The 23,062-nt window shown below is 30.7% G+C and overlaps 1 protein-coding gene across 1 annotated transcript in view; it reads right to left on the reverse strand.

Moving 5' to 3' along the window:
- The window catches only part of LOC113372353, a gene marked incomplete at both ends in the record, with an annotated part of 142,040 nt that overhangs the window by 16,359 nt on the left and 102,619 nt on the right, over nt 1-23,062 (reverse strand). Inside the window, 5 exon segments of the mRNA XM_026612679.1 lie at nt 9,093-9,198; nt 12,141-13,049; nt 16,571-16,846; nt 18,866-19,180; nt 21,674-22,218. Coding sequence (XP_026468464.1) covers nt 9,093-9,198; nt 12,141-13,049; nt 16,571-16,846; nt 18,866-19,180; nt 21,674-22,218 — 2,151 coding nt within the window.

Genomic DNA, 23,062 nt, shown 5'->3' on the forward strand with positions numbered 1-23,062 from the left:
TGTTTGTCCTTTAACAACTTCTAAAATTGAAACGTAGGATAGGCTAAATTGGTTAAATGATCTGACTGAACTCAGATTTTATTTATATTCGTTAATATTATTTTTATTTTCGGATAAAATAAATGTTTGATTTTGTTTTATTAAACATGATACAAAGCCACTTTTCTTCTTATATATGCTAACATAATAAGCTTGCTCCTCAAAAAAGTATACTATAGTTGCAAGTAGCATTTTTGCCTTAAGGCAAGTAGCATTAACTTCCCAATACGTATACATGATCTAATCAAACAAGAAGAAATGAGATTTAGCTGTTTATTTTGAAATTAAAATTTTCGCTTTCACTGAAAATTAATAAATATTATTGTCAATTATTATCGTTCGAACATTTGTTTACGACATTTCATTTCATTCATTTTGGGTCCTAAAATGTCTTTTATTTAGGTACGGACGTCGACTGCAATCAGTAGCTACATGCAAAGCACGGAACGCTTAAACTTTGATGTTCGTTTATAAATCAACCGCTTATCGTAGGCCTATAATATGTTATTTCAGATTTCAAATCTATCGCCATATAAGGTTTTCATCGTCAAAAAATATTTTTTCAAAATTAATTTTGAAGAAACGGTTCGGCCAAATCAACGCGATTTCCCACCAATATCTTCGAACAGTTTTTGAATTTGTGAAACCGAATTTTAAGACGCAAAATTAACACCTTTCTGATCTAATTACAAAGAAACAGCTTGGCCGATCGTAGCACAAAACGCTAATCCTTACGAGTCACATCGAATAGCTTCTACAATTTTTTGAAATCGGTCCAAACCGTTTTTGATAAAAGATTCACGAAATGTTAAAAATAAGTTCATATACACATACAGCATACACATAACTTTTCCAAATTTGGTTTCATTCGATTTCAGAATGACTTGAAAACGTCACTTAAAATAAAAATTAGCAATCGGATTGTTTTTCGCGATTTTCTTCTTCGGGAAGTTAAAAACTTTAAAAAAATAATAATAAATAGAAAGGATAATGAGTTATGTTTTGAACCACGGTCTGTACTTAAATGTATTGGTTCACTTGAAAAATATTATTAGTTCTAGTAATTTGTTTTTATATACTTTAAAAATACCACAAATTTTTAAATTTTTATTATAGTTTTTACTAGTTTATAAAATATTTATTATTAAATATATCACAAACATTACTCGACTTTTATAAAAAAATATATGCATATATGTAACTGGTTTCTACTAATCAGTCCGATTCTAAAATCCGATCAATTGATTATTTTTTATTTGGATATGCAATGCAATTTTCATCTAAAGCAATCTAATTATCTTTCATTTATTTTCATTTATGGCTTCTTATTTATCAATTCAACAATTCTCTAACGCACGTCTTATTGTACTGAACGTTTTTACTTAGTCTGAAATTTTCACAGGCCGAAATTTAATATAGTTGCAATCAAAACATATAAAGTAAATGGGAAAGCTACAGGCCACTAAACAAGACCATCCAGTGTCACAAGTGCCTAAACTTCGGCCACACCTCGTACACGTGCGACATGCGGTATAGATGCATAAAATGCACGAACGTGCACCCACCGGGAGTGTGCACGAAGCCACCAACCGAGGATCCGAAATGCGTGAACTGCCAAGAAAACCACCCGGCTAACTATTCTAAATGCCCAGCTCTAATCAACTATAGAGCAAAAAGAGACAAAGATGCGCTTAAGAGAAATCCAGCATACAAGCCAGCGCCAACACCTGCGCCGCTGACGAGGAGCTTCTCGTCAGCCTTACAACCCACCAGCGATGGCCGTAACAACAGATCTGCGTTTCCTGAACTTCCGGTACCATCATCACCACGAACACAGCCGGCCTCCCAGTATCCATCGCCGAAGATCCAGCCAACACCAGAACCGATCCGGCCAGCATCCTCACGAATCCGGCCTACCACCAGCCAGTCCGATCCAGACCTGAGTACACCAGAGGGACTATTTACTGTTATGGGTGAGATCAGGAAGTTATTCGCGGATCCCGAGGTAAGACAAATTTTCAGTGAGCTTTATAAACTGACAAAGACATTGAACACAAATATGACTTACAATGACAAATACACAACCATACTAAACTTTTTAACGGCATGCCCATAAATCACGCACGCGACATACACATAATGTACTTCAACTCCAACGGACTCAAAACAACGTAGACGAACTGAAACAGACCATAACAAAATATGACTTGGACATTGTACTAATTAACGAGACACACCTGAAACCTACGGACAGACTTTACATCAGCAACTATAAAGTATACAGGAACGACAGACCGACAAACTCACGCGGATGGGGAGGCACTGCAATATTGATCAAGTCTAATATCAGACACGAGCAAGTGCCAAACCTGACAGCGGGCTGTTCTGAAATAACAACTATTAATGTATACAAAAGAGGTCAAAAAGTGACTATAATATCGATTTACATCCCGGCAAGCGGACTGCAACTGACGGACCTACAAAACCTACTTGACTCAAACACACACGTCTTAATGGCAGGAGACTTCAACGCGCAACATACATCTTGGAACTGCAACTACAACAACGCGAACGGAATCCGACTCTACGAATATCTGACGGAACACAACACCACGGACGCACAACTACACTATCCTGACACACCGACCAGATATGCCACCGTACAGACACACCATCACAGCACAATCGATCTGGCTTTGACAAAAAACTTCACATAACATCCGAACCCATAACTAGAACACTATTCAACTCTGACCATAACCCTGTTTTTATGACCATCTCTGACAGACTCGACGTCGACCGTACTCCAGAACGCAACATTTTAGATTATTCGAGAGCCAACTGGCCACTTTTTAGAGAAATTATTACAGACAATATACGACACACGATACCCATAGAGACCAATACAGACATAGAGGAGGCTGTGACACATCTGACACGGACGATCACGGACACCATCCAACACACAATACCGCTGCGACACGCAAATACATCCACATTTGACACGCTTCCTCAACAAATATTAGTAAAAATTAAATTAAAGAACAATATAAAGAAACTGTGGCAACGTACTGGTGACAGACTACTAAAGGAACACGTAAACAGACTGACAAAAATTATTCATAATGAGATACGTGAGCACCGGAATGACACTTGGACTAAAAAACTAGAAACCATCAACACTGACCCGCACAAAGTTTGGCAAACAGCCAAAAGGCTGACGAGGAAAACAACACCTATCCCGCCACTCAAACTACCTGACAACAACTACGCCACGACACCAGCAGACAAAGCAGAAATTTTAGCAACACACTTTGAAAACATACACAGACAAAACGCCGACATGTCCAACGCAGACTTAAGACGAGACGTACGCAATTCTATTCAAAATTTTACTGAACAATTTAACGACAAAGACCTACGAATAGACCCTGCCACAGTTTCAGAAATAAAGTCGACAATCAGAAAACTACCGAACAGGAAAGCACCCGGACCGGACGGACTACAAAATATAATACTGAAACAACTACCAACGAACGCATACATACTAATCACACGACTGGTTAACCGTATAATGGCCAAAGGCCACTTTCCTGCTTCATGGAAAACATCGACCATATTTCCTATCCTGAAGCCGAGGAAACAGCCAGACTCTCCGCAAAATTACAGACCAATCAGCCTCCTCAATACAATGAGCAAAGTAACTGAAAAGGTACTACTCAAACGCATCAACAGACACATCAGACGAAACAAGATTATACCAGACACACAGTACGGCTTTAAGGAACAGCACTCTACGTTACATCCACTGACACAACTAATAGAAAACACTGTACTCAACTTCAATAGACGAAACCATACCGGATTGGTGTTGCTCGATTTCGAGAAGGCTTTTGACACCATCTGGATGGACGGACTGATACACAAATTCATAACCCTTAACTTTCCACCATACATCACAAAACTACTCCATTCTTACCTCGCAGACCGTAATTTCACAGTTCAAGTAGACAACACACCCTCGACGATTAAACAAGTGACGGCGGGAGTACCGCAGGGCTCGATCCTGGGACCGTCCTTGTTTAACGTCTACATCCACGACATGCCCACTGACGCCGACACAACACTGTTGACATTTGCTGACGACACTGCCATTTACAGATCATCACGTTCACCTACGCTACTGACTACAAAAATACAGAGACATATAGACGCCCTGACTGATTACACGGAAAAATGGCAAATTAAAATCAATCCTTCTAAAACAGAAGCAATTTTCTTTACAAAAAGCCGTTGGTCCATTACACTTACTGACTTGACGAAACTAAAGGTAATGGGCCATGAAGCTGAGTGGTCCAAGGAAGTCAAATACCTTGGCGTAACCTTGGACTATAGACTCAGCTTCACAAAACATACGAATACAAAAATTGGACAGGCTTACGGGATGATGAATCTACTGAGACCTCTTTTGAACCACAACAGCCCGCTAAGCGTGAAGAACAAGCGGACACTTTACTTGACACTGATAAGACCATTACTGACATACGCCGCTCCGGCATGGAACGCGACAACCAAGACCAACAGACGGAGACTACAAATAGCACAGAACAAAGCACTGCGACTGGTACTAGACAAATCAAGGAACCCACTGACGAGACACTACTACCCAACGAAATATTTACACGAACAGACGGACATACCGACCATACTCGAACACATAAAAAAGCTCACCGAGAATTTTTACCGAAAGTGTAGGGATCACGATAATAGTACCATCCGCGCGTTAGGCCAGTACACATCAGAAATGATCTGGTACAGGAACTATGCCATGCCTAACTACCTGATCGAGCCCGCAGTGAATACATAAGCCATAAAACAATGAATAAAGGATTTTTTTTAGGTGACAAAAATCGTCTCCTTTTTTTGTCCTTGCGAAATAATGAATAAAATATTGTACAAATACAAATATATAGACAATATTGTAAAACCACAAACTTTTGGGTAAAATACCCCCAGGGTAGACAAACCCACGTATAATTCACTGTATTTTACACTGTATATATTGAATAAATTTTTATTTCTGTCAAAAAAAAAAAAAAAAAAAAACATATAAAGTTAGTTAAAATTTTTGGGACCCCAAATCCTTTATAGGCAGGGGCAATTATTCATCCTGATAATAAATGTATGTAAAAAATATAAAGGTGACATAGGTCCCGGTTTGTCCGAGTCTAGGATCTAGACTTTTGTGCCGGATTTTTGCTAAAAGCAATATTAACTTTGTTTGGCTCAAGTGCTAATTTTTACTAGAAAAATCAGAAATTTATTCTAGACTTAAAATGGAAAATATATATAAAAATATACAGCCAAAATATAATATTAAAGTTATTATAACTTATAATCAAATAATGAAGTTCTAGTAAATATCAGTATTTCTGAATATAAAACTGATTTAAGTATTTGTTGTTTTAAATCGTATTTAACCAATTTTGTTTCATTTCTGCAAGTTGGGCAGTACGTGGCGCAAGGTACAGAACTTTGGCCTTGCAACCAAAGAGTTCAATTCATCTTGTTTTGCATGCAACCAGATATCAAGTAGTAGAGTAATTAATGTTGACTTGAAAATATGTGTCCAAGTGGGAACTCAAGCCATTATTGTTAATAATTTCAACGATTCATCAAGACTAAAAGGAAAATTGCTAAAAAGAAAGGATAAATCAAAACTACAATAGGCCAAAAATTAGATTACCTTCAAGTCATTTGCAGATAAAAAGCTTATAAAACATCAAAATTCTGATAGCTGATCAAAAACCAAAAAAGAACAATACCTAAATTTCTACAAATTTGTTAGGACAAACCTGCTGAATATTAGAAACCTTATTACGATGGCGTTGTTTTCCTATATGTGAGTGGAGTTATAAATTGCTCTTTGAATCTAATGAGAGACAAAATATGTAACACATGAAATTATGTTCAAAAACAAAATCCATAGATAGTTTTGAACAAAATGCATTTTGTATATTTTCAAACGAGATCCTACATGCATGAGAAAGCGTAATTTCTTAACAACGTGAACTACAAATCAATTCAAGAGGCGTTTTTCAAGGACTGAAAATTACTTAATCAGCAATAAATTACTTTCAATGGCCTTCAAATTAATAACCTACTTTGTTATTGTTGTAGTTTTTAAAAGAATTATTATTAGCATTTATATTAATACACTGGCCAAAATATAACAAAGTGTACAACTCGTTCACCAAGAATTCAGACAAAACTTTAACCAGTTGCCATTTTGCCTTAAGATAAGTTGCATGAATGTCCGCTCATTTAAAAGTAACAGGATTTTTTAAATAAAAAAAATAAATTACTAAATACAAAAAAGTACTACATCAGCGTTAACCAGAAATTGATCAAAGCAATTCCCAACTTATACTTCTAAATTAGTTTTAAGTTTTTTTTTAATTGAGCTAATATTTTATGGGAAAGCGCAAAAAATGGGTCGACTGATCTCTATTGCAACTATTTAACTCGATCAAGAACTTCTTGAGAAAATTGGTCTAGAATTAACCGATCAGTTAACAGGAAACATCAAACTAATAAAATTTAAATGTTTGATATGTCCATGAAGTATCCTACTTTATTCTGAATAAGTATTCTAAAATTTTAGTATATTCGAAATAATTATTGTTTTACTGTTACTAAAAAGAATTTGCTCAACTGATATTAGCGCAAAAAAACTAATCAACCCTAATAGTCTTATTGAGCTTCATCGATAAGCTTTTAAAATGTTTTTGCTACGACCAAAATGAATGAAAGAATTAGAGAAAAATAATAATATATAATAAATGATTTTAAACAAAGCAAAATATAGTTCATAATGTCTCAGGCATGATTTTTAGAACACAATACGACATCCATTAAAAAAGATAATTACCATGCAACAAATAAAAGCTAATCATTGCATATTTTCTGAAGAAAAAAAATTTTTTTTTGGGCGTTATAATAAATGAAAATAATTCGTCAGGAAAGCAAGCTCAAAGTTACTAAAAATATTTAAATTTTTGTTAGATATATCTTGTACTATATCATATTTTTTAAAATTGATATATTCTATATTTGTTAAAAATACTTTTAAAAATATTTTATAAAAAACGTGTACTTTTTAAAAAATAGGTGAGTCTTTACCTGATATGTGTATAACTAATTATAAAAAAAAATATTTCACTTTTTTATTTTGAATAGAAAAAAATAATTTTTTAATAAAGAATGAGATTGGTAACAAAAAATAAGTCGGTCTTTACCTGATATGTGTACCACTAAATACCACCAATTAAAAAAAAAATCACTTTCTTATTTTGAACAGATACAGAAGAATATCTTCTGCTGGTATTTTTTTTAATTTAAAAAATGAGATTGGTACTCAAATTTATCCTTACTTTGAATTTTTATAAATTCGAATATACTGGGTGCGATTTAGGTTAATAAAACTATATATGATATGTGCTTCAATTTAAATCAAATTTTAATCCAATCCACGAAATAATTGGGTGTCACTCGAACAAATGATTATGGGAGGTGTGTGAATAATGATTAGTGCTTAAACATGTTATTTAAAACATTAGTCATGCAATATTTGCAAGCAATTTAGAAATGTGCAACAACAATGAAAGCAAGCAAGCAATATGATACAATTTTATTAATGCATAATGTTTGACATAGCAGTAATGTTAATCATAATTATAATAACATGAAGAATTACATTATTATACAAATGATATTTTTGAATAACTTGATGTAACATGATTCATATAAGATACTTTGCGTTTTTAAAATAATATTCAAATACACTTACGAGTAAAATAAAATGACATGAAAATGGACAGATTCGAATGTATGTAAATTTAAAAACTTTTACTTAATGTAATAAAAACATTATATATATATATATATATATATATATATATATTTGAATAATCAACACTGTTTTCAATTTTTTTAAATTTTCATAACTTGCTTCGGTCCATAGGATTTAACAATGAATGAGTATAATTAAAACAAGCCATTGAATGGGATAGATTAAAAACTAATTACTAAAAACATTAAAATTAAATATCTTTTTGAGTAAAAATGTTAAACATTCACCAAAAAGCAACAAAACCTTGCCATACCAAAGCTATATAAAATTATACTATATGCTCAAAAACTTATTTTTACATTTGCTTAAACATACATATGAGTATATGTATGGCAATTTTGAAAAAGTTCCACATAAAGCATGTAAGTATGTTTTTTTATAGCATTTGCATATAAACCTAAACAAGTATTAAAATATTGCACGATTTAAAAAGGCAGCAACATTCGCTTGAGAGTTCGAGTGATTTGAAATTTAATTCCAAATATCATAAATATAAACTGCTGTAAAGTTCTTAAAAGAAAAGTGAATAAACTACAATTCCAAATATAATTTTTCCATTCTGTTATATAATTAATAGTAAAATTAATGAACTTGGCAATTGGATGGCATTTGCATGCTGTTACTAATTCACCACAGTCGTTCAAAATGATACTTTTGTTTTCTGAATTGGATGTGACTCGAAGAGATTTGAAAAATGTACTTAAATGTGAGATAAGTTCATCATCATTTACTGCATTTTTTAAGGTAGATTCAGTTTTGGAAAAATCTTGAATTTGGTTTGAGATATCACATAACTTGTTGTAAATGTTTTTGTTACATTTACAACCTTGTGATTTAGGAGATTTTTTACTAGGTTTTCTTTTACTTTTGGTTTTACCATTCGGTTTATTTATATTAACATTGTAAACGGTTTGGGAATTGGAACTTTTATCAGCATTACCACAATTACAACTCTTACTAGTTTGTTCGACTAAATTGTTTTTATGAGACATCTTGGCTTTCTTAACAACAGGCTGAACCGACTTAAACTTGCTATTCCTATTAACTTCTAAATTTTCTTCTATCTTTTCAGTTTCTATTACTGATTTTTTAATTTGTTTATTCAATCCGGAAACCAATGGAGTTGAAGCAATTAACTTACCGCGCAAATTCTGGCCCTGGACATCGGTCAGGATTGCGCCGCAAGCTCTGGTCATGACTGCTTCCAGACATCTGATGTTCTCTCGGCAAGTTAATATTATTTCGGCCTGAAACCAGGGATTGTTAAAGTGTACAGGTAACTGGTTAATTAAGGTCTAATATATTAATGAATAGAGTCAATAAGCATACAAAAAATAGATAATTAACGAAGAGTCAATAAAAAAAAGCATTTTATCAAAATTAACGAGAAGTCAATAAAAAAAGCATTTTATCATAAAACACCTATACTACTTTGTGTGTTTTGTTTTTTGTTTCTTGGAATTACTTATTAGTACTAATTTTCATTGTGCATCGTTAGATATTCGTAATCTCATCGTCTTGGATTTAGGATTTATTATTTTTTTTCTAATTTTTTGAAATTGAAGAGAACCAAAGAATTCTCGAATGGACAACTTCTATTGCTGGACTAAGTAGTGTACTTGTAATTTGCAAATAAAGTAGATGGTAATGGCCATTAAATGGTCAGCATTTAATAAAAATATAAAAAGCCAAATATCTAAAACTATGTATTTTATTGACAAAATTAAGGCTCAACTTAAAAAAAAAACTATTCTGAGAGAAAAAGTATTTTTAAAGTGTCCCAGGTGGTAGCTACAAATAATTTTAAATGTTTCTGTATGCAATAGTGAAAATGATGGTGATGCACCATCATATAACTATTTTAATTCTGATTATGCAAAGAAAAATGGATAGGATGGTATTTTATTAAAATACTCTTATAAGGTAATAATTTTAGAAAAAACATTACAAAATAGTATGTGGAAGGAGTAACTTAAACAACAATAATAGTGTAGCATCACAATACAAATTTAGACACAAGTATTTATATAAGTAGTTTTCCCTAACCATTCTGAACTTGGCCTTCAATTCATTATAAATATATTTTTACTTGTTCACTTTAAAGAACAATATAACGAATTTGATTCGTAAAGAAGAACAGAGTATTTAAAATTAATATACAAAATTACAAAAAACCACAAATGTTCCTTGAGTAGACACCTTACAGTCGACAGATTGGCCTCCTCATTAAATTCTATTGCTCTCGAACACTTCAATAATATTTTCAAGACTTGTTTAAACACTGTATTTTTAGAATTGCTTCAAAAAATAGCTCGGACAAGATTGGGTGTTGAAACATATATTGTTATCACAGAAAAATTATTGTACTTAATAGATTTAAATATATTGAACTAATAAAATAACTCGATGGAAGATAAAGCATACGAATTGAAACCAGAAGTAAGATATTAATATTTGATGGCTCAATATTTCATAAGAAATTCTCTCTATATATATTAGAAAATTGAAACCTGTAAAATAATCAGTGATATGATATCACAAATAAATTCGAAATAAGAAGGAAAGGACAACTTAAATGCCAATAAATGAGATAAAGCAGAAAAGACAGTGGGTTTGAGAGTTATCTCTTGTGAAAAGCAAAATTGATAAAAACATTTTGCAATCTATCATATCATAGGAGTACACTTTGATACAGAGCATATGATTGATATATTTTAGAACTAACAAATGAAAGATTTAAAATGTAATATATTTTGAAATTGAAATCATTATTTGAAACATTTAGAAATAAAAGCTGCCATAGCATAATGATGAATATTGTTAGAATTTAATCTATATGGTAATAAATCCATATGAAGATAGTTTGAAGAAAGGTAAACTATAAGAGCCATAAATATAAAAGAATTGATGATTTGTAGACAATGCGATTATTATATGGAACAGAAGGCATAGCAAATTAGGTTTGCAGAATAATAAACAAAAAAGAAGACAATTATCTGGAGCTAATACATCATGATGACCATTCTATTCTTACATATATTTTTGTGACAGACACAAAAGTAAGACAACAAATAAGTAAATGACCAGCATACATTATACATCAAGGAATACAAATGCTACTATTATATGAGAAAAAGAAAAAAATAAATAGAATTACGAGAATTCAAAGGAGATGCGATTCGATGGATAAGAAGGACATCTATAAATTGATAATAAGAATATCTATCAATTTATAATAAGGATATCTATAAATGAGAAAAATTAAAGGACAAAATTACATAGCAAATATGAGAATTCTAAGGAGTTGCGATATAAGGATGTCTATTAATTATGCGAGCTCACATTTAAAGTCTTTTTAATGTAAAATATTTTTTCTTAAGCAAATAAGATGTTTAAGTCATAATAAATATTACCACACTTGTAATGTAGTGGAATCATCATGATTGTTTGCGAGGATATCCGTAAAACTTCAAATCATATTTCTATTTAAATATACTCTTTAGCATTAATGCATTTTAATCTAAATTCATGAAAAATCATTTTTCATGTTACAAAAACTGTAAAAATCATTCTATAAAATACATGCAAATCAAACAGGAATATAAAGCTCACACAATTAATAGCTCCTAATAGATTCGTTATTACCATGAGTTATTTTCATCAAGTGTTGATTACAAATATCTTAAAATTAGATCTAGAATGCTATTAAATCTAATACTGATGTTTTTGTTAAAAGTTAAATTAAATGATATGCGTGCTAATTATAAGCAAAACATTAGTACAAGCAAAGTTAAATTAGGATCGACAAAAATTTAGTAGTAGTAGTTAACACAAAACAAATATAACCCATATGCATAAAAATATAGAATGTAATGCATATAAGAAATGAATAAAACAACAACAAAAAATTAAATCAAATATATAAATATTGTATTAAATACTGCAAGATTACATCATATGTACATTAAAAATACTGTTAAATCACATTATGGAAGTGTATCATTAAAAGTAACTTATATAAATTAATTATATATTTAAAGATTAAAAAATTAGCACGCATCAAAAAAATTTACAATGCAAAACTTCAAACAAAACGTTTCTGCAGTAGATTTTCTAGCATAATAGAGCATAATACTATAGGGAGCAAAACGATCAAACTGCCATGCAATACTTTGTTAAAATTTCTTACATAGTCCCTTGGTTGGAGAATAATTCCTCTGTCCATTTCTGATTTGGGATCGTTGCTGCACCACAAGGCTTCGCTTCTGTCCAATTGAACTTTGGATTCGGTCACCAGTCTTCGTAGCTCATCCAAATCCGAATCACTGTCAGTCATCGTATTAGAACGCATCTTGAGTTTAAGCTTGCTGTTACTTTTCCTTTTCATGGATTCCATATCTGTTAAATTATTTTTCATTCCACAACTATTTTTGCGTTTCGAAGAGTTTTTACTTGAGTCACTATCTGAAGTCAATTTGGAGCTTCTTCTTTCCTTGCTTGAGCGACGCCTTTGATGCAAATCAGATCTAATCTTTCTACGGCAATCCAGATCTGTGTCTTCAGAATTATCGAAAGAATAATCATCTATAGATTTTCTGATGTAATCAGGTGAATTAGCTATCAAATTTTTCAAGAACTTCTTATTGCCAACATCTAGATTTGTTCCAAAGTTTGACAAAGACGAGCAACAATCTGATTGTGAATCTATATAATTCCTATAATCCTCACCAAAATCTAATAACCTCCTTGCTGCCTCAGTATCTACACATTCTGAATAAGACTCTGACAAGTACTTATCCTGATAATTATCCCAAGCTTCAGAAAAGCTACTGCTGTGTTCTTCAGATGTGACAATATTTTCCAGGATTGGTGCATTTGTTATATTTCCACCGATTTCGAAATTTACTGGCATAGTGGTTAAATGGCACTTTTCATTAGTGAGGTGTTTGAGGGTCGGTGAAGAGAGGATGCGTTCTAAATTGATCTGAGAGTGTCCAGAGAACGATCGGGATTTTACCAGGCTTCCTTGTTTTGGAAAGTGTTGTCCGGCCGATGATTCGACTGCGTAGGCATCGTTGCTGGATTCACTTTTTCTTCCCTAAATGTAAAAGAAGAATTAATAATTTATAAAAAATTTGTTCACTATGGTAATTAATAATCAGCATTTAGTATAATAAGTTGCAATTTCAATAATTCAAGGTAAAAAATATAAAAGGAAAAGGAAAATAATAAAGAAATATTGCTCAGAAAGAAAAAAAACAAACTTTAATACGATTAAATTCTTAGAAGTTTAATTTTAAGTTTTTTATATAGTTTTTTCCGAGAATACAATCAAGAAAACGACTAAATCCATATAAATTCTTGTAAATTAAAAAATATTTTTGAAGTAAAACTTCTTTAGGCGCGATATGGGTGTAAAAATTTCTGTAGACGCGACACGGGTGTAAATCCGTACAAATGCAACGAAAACGCCAACGTGAAGTTGAACACTACGACGCAGGTAGGCTCTGATGTCGCGAGTCGCGATCCACTTCCGTCATGTCATGCGTAAGTCGAACGCTAAACCCGCTAAACCCTATATGAACTTGCATTAATTGAATCACGTTTTTTTTACAAAAGAAGAGGTTGCTGTATTATGTCCTCATGGAATAAGACTTTTCTTAGAGAATAAATGTGTCATGGAATATAATAAATTTATATTGAATTGAAAGTCTCGTTGAAGACAAAATAATATATACTGCCACGGATGTTTATGTAGGTTGCCATGCGACAGATCAACAATCATACATTCGTCAGCAGTTTCACAAAAATCGGTTATTGATACCGGGGGTTTGCCGTATGAAATAATTTTAGTTCTGAATAAATTTTACATAATAACAACTAATATTGATGTAAGTGATGGCTTAACTAATGGTTGTGTAGGAAAATTAATGTACATAGAACGTGGCGATAATGATGGACTTCTACGTTTATGGTTTGAATTTCCTGGTAAGATAGGTAACAAAATTAGGAAGAAAGCTTCACATCATATTCAAACTCTTAATATCAGTAGGACAGCTGTGCCGATGCTCAGGAGATCTTATTATTATTGATGTTATGTGATTATTAAAAGATGATTTTTAAAATTCAAATATGATGTTTTTTTTATTTTTATCTTAATTGCCTACTCATACAATATTAAAAGTTTTACTTCAATCGCGTGTGATCCTTACGCGCACTCTTTTTTTTTCATTAACACGCGAATTAAGCAAGATAATTTAAAATACACATACTACATGCATTTTAACACTTATTATGAGTTTATCTATTTTTTAAATGTACATTAAGAATCTAATAAAATACAATATCGAGTAAAAAATTAAATATCTTAATTTAGATTTTGTCAGCAAAGGTAGAAAAGAACGAGATATAACATAATATAATATAATTGTTGAACTTAAAATTTGGGTTTGATTGAGTGTTAAACGCAAATAATGATAGTCAGTCAATCTAACAAATATTTCAGGTAACTATTCATAAAACTTCATAATATTTCAAAGGTAGCTTTTTTATTATAATATTATTGTTTTCGGATCATTCTTAGATATATTTGCTATTGCAAATGTTAGAGTCGTAAAATTCTTTTCTATAACTGAAAATGTAGATTTAATGATGAAGGTGTACTAGAATTAATAAGTCAACTCAGACCAGCAAGTTTCAGGAATGTTGTAAATTAGTTTTTGATTTAGTAAAAATAATTTATATATTCACAAATTCTTCAATATGCTTCAATTTTTTTACTGCGATTCATAAATAATTTATATGTTCCTTAATATATAAATTTAGTATATCATCTACGAAAAATGAATTTGATATTCTAAAATATAGCAAGCAATGCTGCTTTGTGAAAATATGCAGATTTTACAATATTTTATTAATAATATTTCATTCGAATATTAAATGATTAAAGACAAACTAAGCGTTTTTTTAAATACACAATTTTTTACTTTTCACGGAATTTGTTTCACAAATTTTAGTTTTTATATATTGATATACTGATAAATCATTCAATATAAACCCTGACATAACATTTGTGAATTCATCACTTATACCTAAATAAAAATTTGAAATTCCGGTTCAAGAACACAGTAGTAATTTTCCACTCAAACTTTTTCACCTTAATGGTGAGAATGTATATAAAACAGATAAAATCAATAACGATGCAAAACATAAAGAAATTGTAACAGCAAATATTATCAAAAAAATATTAAATTTAATATTTTGTTAGCACTCATTTTCACACAGAATAACTTAGATTTAAACAACACTTTGATATAAAAGACATACTAAAATTCAATAACATTCTGCATTAGCAAAATGCTCGGATCATCCCCTCCAGGATAAAATAAAGGTAAGGAAGGTATTCATTACCATACGAATACCGTTACTTTTTTTGAATATTTTTATTTGATTAACCAGACACTGGTTAAATTTTTAAATAAAATATAATTTGACTAGATGCGCGGAAAGATGCATAGGAAAGTAATGCAAAAAGAGTTAGATTTTGAATAATATAATTTTGTTTTCATTCGGAGAGATAATTTTTTTCAAAACGCAATTTGTTTTAGCTAAGTTACCAGTGCTACTCAAAATAATAATAATAACTAGTTGGTATTGGTATTTTGCCTTGAGGCAAGTTACATGAACTTCCCGATAAGTGTAAATAATCGACTTATCAATAAAAAAATAATTTATGAGTGATTAAAAGTATTCTTAGTGGATTTATTATACATAATTGAAAATGAAACGAACATGTTAAATCAGAGTATTTTGTAAAAGCAAATTTTCAAAAATCAATATTTTTTTTATAATTGAACCACTTTCCGTAAGACTTTATAATGGTATAGTATGTTCATTAAGACCAAGTACTCTATCGTTATACCAAGTAAATCGTCTAATTTTAATTCTAACAAACGTCAAAAAAACTACTCATTTTCTTAAACTTTTACGAATTTTTAAAATTAAATTACTTGCCGTAAAGGCCGTAATATTTCAGTAAGTTCTATAAGACCATGATATTTATCGCCAAAAAAGTTCCATAAAAATTGGTTTTATTTTTTTTTCAACAGTCAATTATAAGAAAAAGGCTCGGTAGATTTTTACCCAAAACCAACAGTATCATTCCCAACTAATATCTTTCGAATAGTTTTTGATTTTTTTAAATCGATTCGCTAGTATGAGCTTAAATGTGGACGCAAAAATACAACTTTCGATTTGATAAAAATTCACAATTACTCCTCGTTCTGGAAAACGATCTAATAAGCAAGTTCTTCTAATATCAGGTTTTAACTTCAAGCAAATACTATTTCGCAAATAGTTAAATATTTGTCTGATATAAAATATAATAACGATTTATAAAACATTACTATTGACTCACTTAAACAATGTTTACTTTTCTGGTTACTTTTTTTAAATATTTAAATTCAAATCAAAGTTGTCGGCTAAAGTTTACTACTTTATAAGTTCCAACTTTACAATAGGAAAATGGAGATATTTCTTACCTTTATACAAATATTTTAAAACAGGCAAATATTAGATTTGGTCCATAATTTTGTAGTCAGGTAAAAATAGTACACCAACCTGTCTTTTCTTCAGCCTGAGCTTTTTCTTCCTGATATCGAATTTATTATCCGTTCTGCCGAAATCTCCTTGATAGCTAGCCATGTTATCCAAAATGTGCAAAGCCGATTCCGAATGACTGAATTGTTGGGCCATTTTGTTCTTTTGTAATCCATCAGTTGTAGTTTCATTTTGTAAATTTTCCACGTTCAACATTTCACCATTTGGAGTAAGTTGGGACACACATGAGACGGACCATGGACGAGTTGCTGATGTCTTACCAGATCTCATAATAACCTAGATGAAAAAATATTTTAAATTTTTCCATTTTGTTCAATAACAGATGGTTTTAGATAAATTTGAACGTGGACAAAATGTAGTATCTAATTGGTAATAATTAGATACAAAATTTTAAGAGAATTATTCCATATTTTTGTTTGATTTTTTTTTCCTAAACATGTCTAACTTAAGTATATGTATTTTTAGCACAACATTTTATTTGGCAGTACCAATAACACATATTTTTTCGGAAGACATCTCTTTATAAGATGACTCATAAAAAATGTGAACCGTGACAAATACTAGGTGATAATTGAATACATTTCAACAGTTTCAGTCTCATACTGAAAAGAAGTTTCGAAGTTTTACTGATACTTTTGTAACAAAGTTATATGTAATTTTTAACAAAACATTTAACGATGTAAGTAGTTCTAATATCTCCTATTTTTTGCAAACACGTCTCATTATAAAGACATCTACACATATCCATTAAAAGGTCATCATCAGCTTTTCACAATTGCTTATTTTTCCTAATTTGTTCCATCTTCATTGACTTTAATATACCATTGTATATATACTGTATTTTTTATAAAGCCAAATCTACAGATTGTTTGCAAAAGCATTGAAACGTTGCATCTATAATTATTTACATTTAAATTAATTAACTTTATTTTTGAAGCCGATACTTTATTTTTCATTCTTAAAGTTTTAGTTTCAAGTTTGAAGCGTCTTTCTTTGTAATGTCGATGTAAAAATTAGCTTTTTGTAATGTATAAAACATTTATACATAATGTTTATTTTATTATAAATATTGCTCATAATCCATGATGCAAATATACTTTCATACCTGCTGATGAAATTATCAAGATTCCGAATATGTATTGGATTTGTATAAATTTATTTTTGATAGTCAATCATAAAAGAACTTTAAGGATTATTCTCACCTTTAACAATAAGATCGTATTCAATGCACAATAAAATTTTGAAAACTATAATAGAATGGAACTTGCATATAAATTTATCATTGTAATTTTGTAACAAAGGGAGGTAAATAATACACAAACAGATAAAATAATTTTGATGCTTTGTATACAGTAAAATATGAATAAAAGTTGATATTCTACAAAGATTTTAACATAATTTTAGGTTTAATAACAATGAAGCATACCAAAACTTATTATTGGCAAATTGTAGTTTATCGGGCGTTATGATAAGTAATGATCATGTTTAAAAGCAATTAAAGTTTTATTATTAGATATTTAAATGTGTTATATTGAAAAAATAAAAACTATGCTACAAAGTTACAAAAGTTACTTAAATCAAGAGAAATAAAAACTATGCTACAAAGTTACAAAAGTTACTTAAATCAAGAGAAATGAAAAATATACCAAAATATAAATCAAAACCAAGTTAACCAGCAATCAAAAACACATATTGGAAATTATTGGGACATATTTTTTAAAAATATTGTAAAATTAAGGTTGCAAAAATAATTTATACAAGTTAATATAGCAGTAATAGCAATAAACTAGGGTTTGACGTTTCTAAAAAAATCGTTTTTAGGAAAGAACTATGGAACCCAAAAACCGTAACTAAGGAACGGTTTTTAATCAAGAATACCGGTTTTCAATGTATAAAATTTAATATAAAAAATATAGCCCAATGTATGAGATTGTTGGAAATACTGTTTAAAATCCTTAGTTTAACTATAATAAAAATATTTACACCCATTCATGTTAGAATTATTGAAAACAACAAATAAATAATTGTTTTTAAAGTTGTCAAATCCTAAGTTGCATAAAGAAGGTATTGTCAATAAAGTTGAACAGTAAATAATTCAGTAAGAAATTGCTCTTAATCACTCGAAATTTTCTATTAAATATTTGTTTTTCGAAAAATTATTTCTTTTTCTTTAATTATTCGAGCAAATTTATAAAAACACGAAACCAGTTAAAATCGACTTTTTGGAAAAAGTGCTATTTGGAAACCGTTTTTCGAAAAATTTAAGTTTCATCAAATTTTTCATTCATCCTTTACCTTAACTGGAGTTGGACTATCCGGCGAACTACCCCCGTTGCCCCCATCCGTCAGAGGAACAGTGGGCGCTCCATTACTATCCGTGTCGATCAATTCCGTGGAAGTCGCTTGCGAGTCTCCAAGAGCACGCCGGTAAGTCGCCACAGAGCCCGAAGGTTCGCCTGAGCTCTCGGCCGATCCTGCATGGGCGCCTCCTCCGGCTTCGCTGTCGCTGCTGGAGGTGCACTCGCCTGATGCGTCGCAACTGTCGAGGGGGGCGCTGCCTGATGGGGAGGTAGAGAGACCGCAGGGCGAACTGGATTTGCGGAGCCATTCCTAAAATAATAATAGAAATTGAAATGTTATAAAATTATAAACATTATAATTATTAATTATCGTTAAAATTTTCCGAAGACATTATTTAGGTGCACACAACCGTCTCTAAGTAAATCCTGCAAAACTGTTTTTCAAAAAATCTTTTTTATCAAAAGAAAAATCATTCAACACTTTCACTGCAAACATTGTGTTCCTTACAGAGAAAGTACGGGCATAATGCCATGGTGTTTTGTTTTTAGTGATATTTATTGATTTAATTATATTATAATCATTCTCAATCGTTTCTACTCATTTTTGGTTCATTATATACCTGTAAGATAGTAATTTAATTGAGTATGAACTATAATAACAGGTTTATTAATAAGAAATGCAACCTAATACAAAAACCATTTTGTCCATATAGCACGGATAAATTGACATAGAGGGTTAAGACATACTGAAATTCTTGCTATAAAGAAAACAGTTCATTAGCATATGCAGCATGAACCCAAATGGTACAAGTCATACATCGTAAAAAATCTTCGTCTTCTTTTCATCGGCGGATCTTTTGGTCTGATTTTACTTATTAGTTCTTCCATACTCACTATTAGAGTAGAAGTTAAAAGCCAATCACTTTTGACAGGTTTTAATTTTTTTCTAGGTCCTCTAATGCTTGCGAAATAATACTATATATCATTTTGTCCCTTATATAAATCAGAATTACATCAAACACTTGATTATTACAATAAAAATGATCGTAAAAAATATGTATAACTTAATTGATTCTCATTGAAATAATTACGAATATCAATAATTAGGTCACAAAAAGTAAGAGAAAACCCTAAAAATAAACTTTTGTATGCGCGAAACACTTTTGAACTTATCGCTTTGACAATGACGCTCAACATCTGACAGGATTATGGGTTTCTTTATGTTGTACAGCCGCGAAAACGTTACTTAAAACTAGCCAATTTCTAAATTATGGATTCTATATACTATTTTGTCCGCATTTTCCCTACATCCCCCTGTGCTAGATCTTTTTATTCATTTCATATTAAATAAAACGATTCTGGAGATAAAATAATGTTTCTTAGCATGAAAGATGTACCAAAATAATTATTAATAATTTCTGTTTGAAATAGTTACAGAACATTTCAGTTCAAACATTTTATTTTACTAAAAATACTACTATAAAGTGCTTTTGAAGAATAGCTTAAAATGTATTTATATCCTCCCCCATTTCAAATTGCTAAAATATACTAAAACCTTTTCAAATCTAATAATTATCCTCATCAATAGGCAATCATCAACACAATTTATTAGGGTCTTAGAGGCAGCCTGAATGGTGTCCATAAATTAATTTTTACCATATTAGAAATAGGCAATATGAGTGAACATTTCAAAAATTCCATAATCAGTTTTCAAGAAAGTTCTTGAGTTGCAATAGAATATATTAACAAATGTAATCGCAAAATATATCAGTAAAGCTGCCGAACTATATAAGCAATATATATTTTTTTAAAAAATGCTATTTTGAAATCAACAAGTGACAAAGTTTTGAAAAGTAGAAGTAAAAGGTTGAAGTGCAATAAGATATAAAGTTTGGAAAAGTATAAGTAAAAGGTTTTCGAAATTTCAATGTATATTGATCAAATATTAAAAATAAAATTAAAATGAACAGAACTTTTGTACTTTTAGAGCCAAACCTTCTTCAACCTAATAATAGTCCTTGCCGATATAGAATATATTTCAAGTGAAATTATATTTCAACGAAATTAGGAATACAAGTACATCAGCAATATTAAGAGTACATCAAGAAAAGTTACTTCAATAAAAGCAGGTTAATGATAAAAATCAAGCATAATCCAGGGCAATAGTGAAAAACTAATAATTAACCTACATGTGCAAATATTTTAATAAAATATACAGACATTATTACGTCAAAACGTATATAAACATATAATCTCTAGTAATTAATCACTTCGTTATTAAATTTTATAGTCAATGATTCAAAGTGTATTTGCGACGAACATACATGATTAATCTATAGTTAATGAACAAGTAATGAAAGATTAATGAAGAAATATATCGCAGAAAAAGTATAAGAGTTTAAATGAATATTCATTATAACGTTTCTTCTAACCATTGAAGTGGTTTTTATTATACAGGAACCGTGTTATACACAGGAAAACTATGTTTATAGGAAATTACAACTTGACGTGTGTGGTAATAAAAAATGGAACATATTGGTAATAGATTTTTAATAAAAAGTCTAACGTGTTGGGGCAATAGAAATTTACCATTTAAATTATACCATTTAAAGAAGATAAATAAATAGTATTTTCATTATTATTATAATGAGAAGAACTGGCCGATGTTGGAACCAACCTGGAAGGTAGGTCCACGGTTTGAACCATTACACCACGTTGGGATCGCATAAGTGTTTGGAATATAGACATAAAATTCCAAGTTATTTCGAAACTATTTAGACTATAAATAATTAACATTTCGTACCTTTATCCTTGAAGCATTATCAAAATTGCGAGATCTGCCTTGTTTTCCAATTCTTCCGCGATCAGTATCTTCTCTTACCAGATGTTCAGCCTCTTGCACCAGCTTCCTAATATTTTCCTGGGTCTTCCTCGTTGCGTTCTTCCTAACTGTAGGAACAATGACTTCTTGGTTATCATTCACAGCATTATCCAAATTCCCTGCATTATCCACTTGGTTGTCCAATTTACCATGATGCTGCCCGTTGCCGTTGACCATATTTTCCAGTTTCTCCGACATGTCCTGCTGTTGTTTTTCGTTGTCACTTTCCGAAGACATTATGGCGAATTCTTCGGCATCAAATTCTGATCCTGTCAAGCCAACGTTGCTGTTGCTGCGGTGATCGATTTCGGAATCGGTGTCTCTGTGTTTGAAGTAAAATGTGGCCACGTTGTCAGCGGTTCGATTCGATCGGTTGTATTTGGAAATTTCGATGTTTTTCACACGTTTGATAACGGTGTCGGTGATTTTGGTCAGGACGAAGTCCTTGTCATCGTTGAAGTCTGAGTCTGAAAAATAAAAAAAACAGATTTTATTAAGATTACCAGATCAAACTAATACTACATCATTCGGAGATGTTAATCTAAAGATATTAAGACATGTCATCATAGCATTTTCATTAAAATCATCAACACAATTTAAATATAAAGGCAGTGGCAATGTTGTCTGAAGGATGCCATGAATTAATTTTCACCATATTGGTAATATAAGTAAACATTTCAAAATATTAATAATCAGTTTTTAAGCAAGTTCTAAATGTCTAATAAACTTCTAGAATTTTTAAAAATTTACCAAGTGAATTTTCCTTTGAAAAATAGAAGTGAAAGGTTTTTTTTTATTTTCTTTATTGAATTACAATCTTTCTTTACAAAAAGGAAGACATTCAGTAATTTTGATGATATATGGAATATTAAACATTAGATTTAGAAGGTTACCCAGTAGTAAGCCTTTTTAATGTTGATATATTAAATTTAAATTTTGTGATTATATAGAAGAAGCGAAAAGTATTGAAATTTTTGTGCGCAATAACTAGGCAAGCAAATGCTTTAGGATTACTTAAACTTAAATCTTCAAAGTTAATACATGCTATACTATACATTTTTAGCAACTTAGTGCTTTTTATCAAATAAATCCTAAGCAGTTAATTGATAGCAAGAACATGCCAATAAATACGTAGGATATAATTTATCAAATCTAATTTATTTCAAACATATTAAGAAGCTCTACAATTTACTCTTCCACATGTCCAAATTCATTAGATTAAAAAATGTTATTACCAGATAATTAAAGATTATGTATTGAAGTTATTCAACAAGCAATAAAAAACAAGCTGGTTAGAAGTTTTAATTAAAC

Source organism: Ctenocephalides felis, unplaced genomic scaffold (assembly GCF_003426905.1).
Source record: "Ctenocephalides felis isolate EL2017-DRISC unplaced genomic scaffold, ASM342690v1 CF-g0.4_SCAFFOLD_00845, whole genome shotgun sequence".
In the NCBI taxonomy this organism is placed as follows: domain Eukaryota; kingdom Metazoa; phylum Arthropoda; class Insecta; order Siphonaptera; family Pulicidae; genus Ctenocephalides; species Ctenocephalides felis.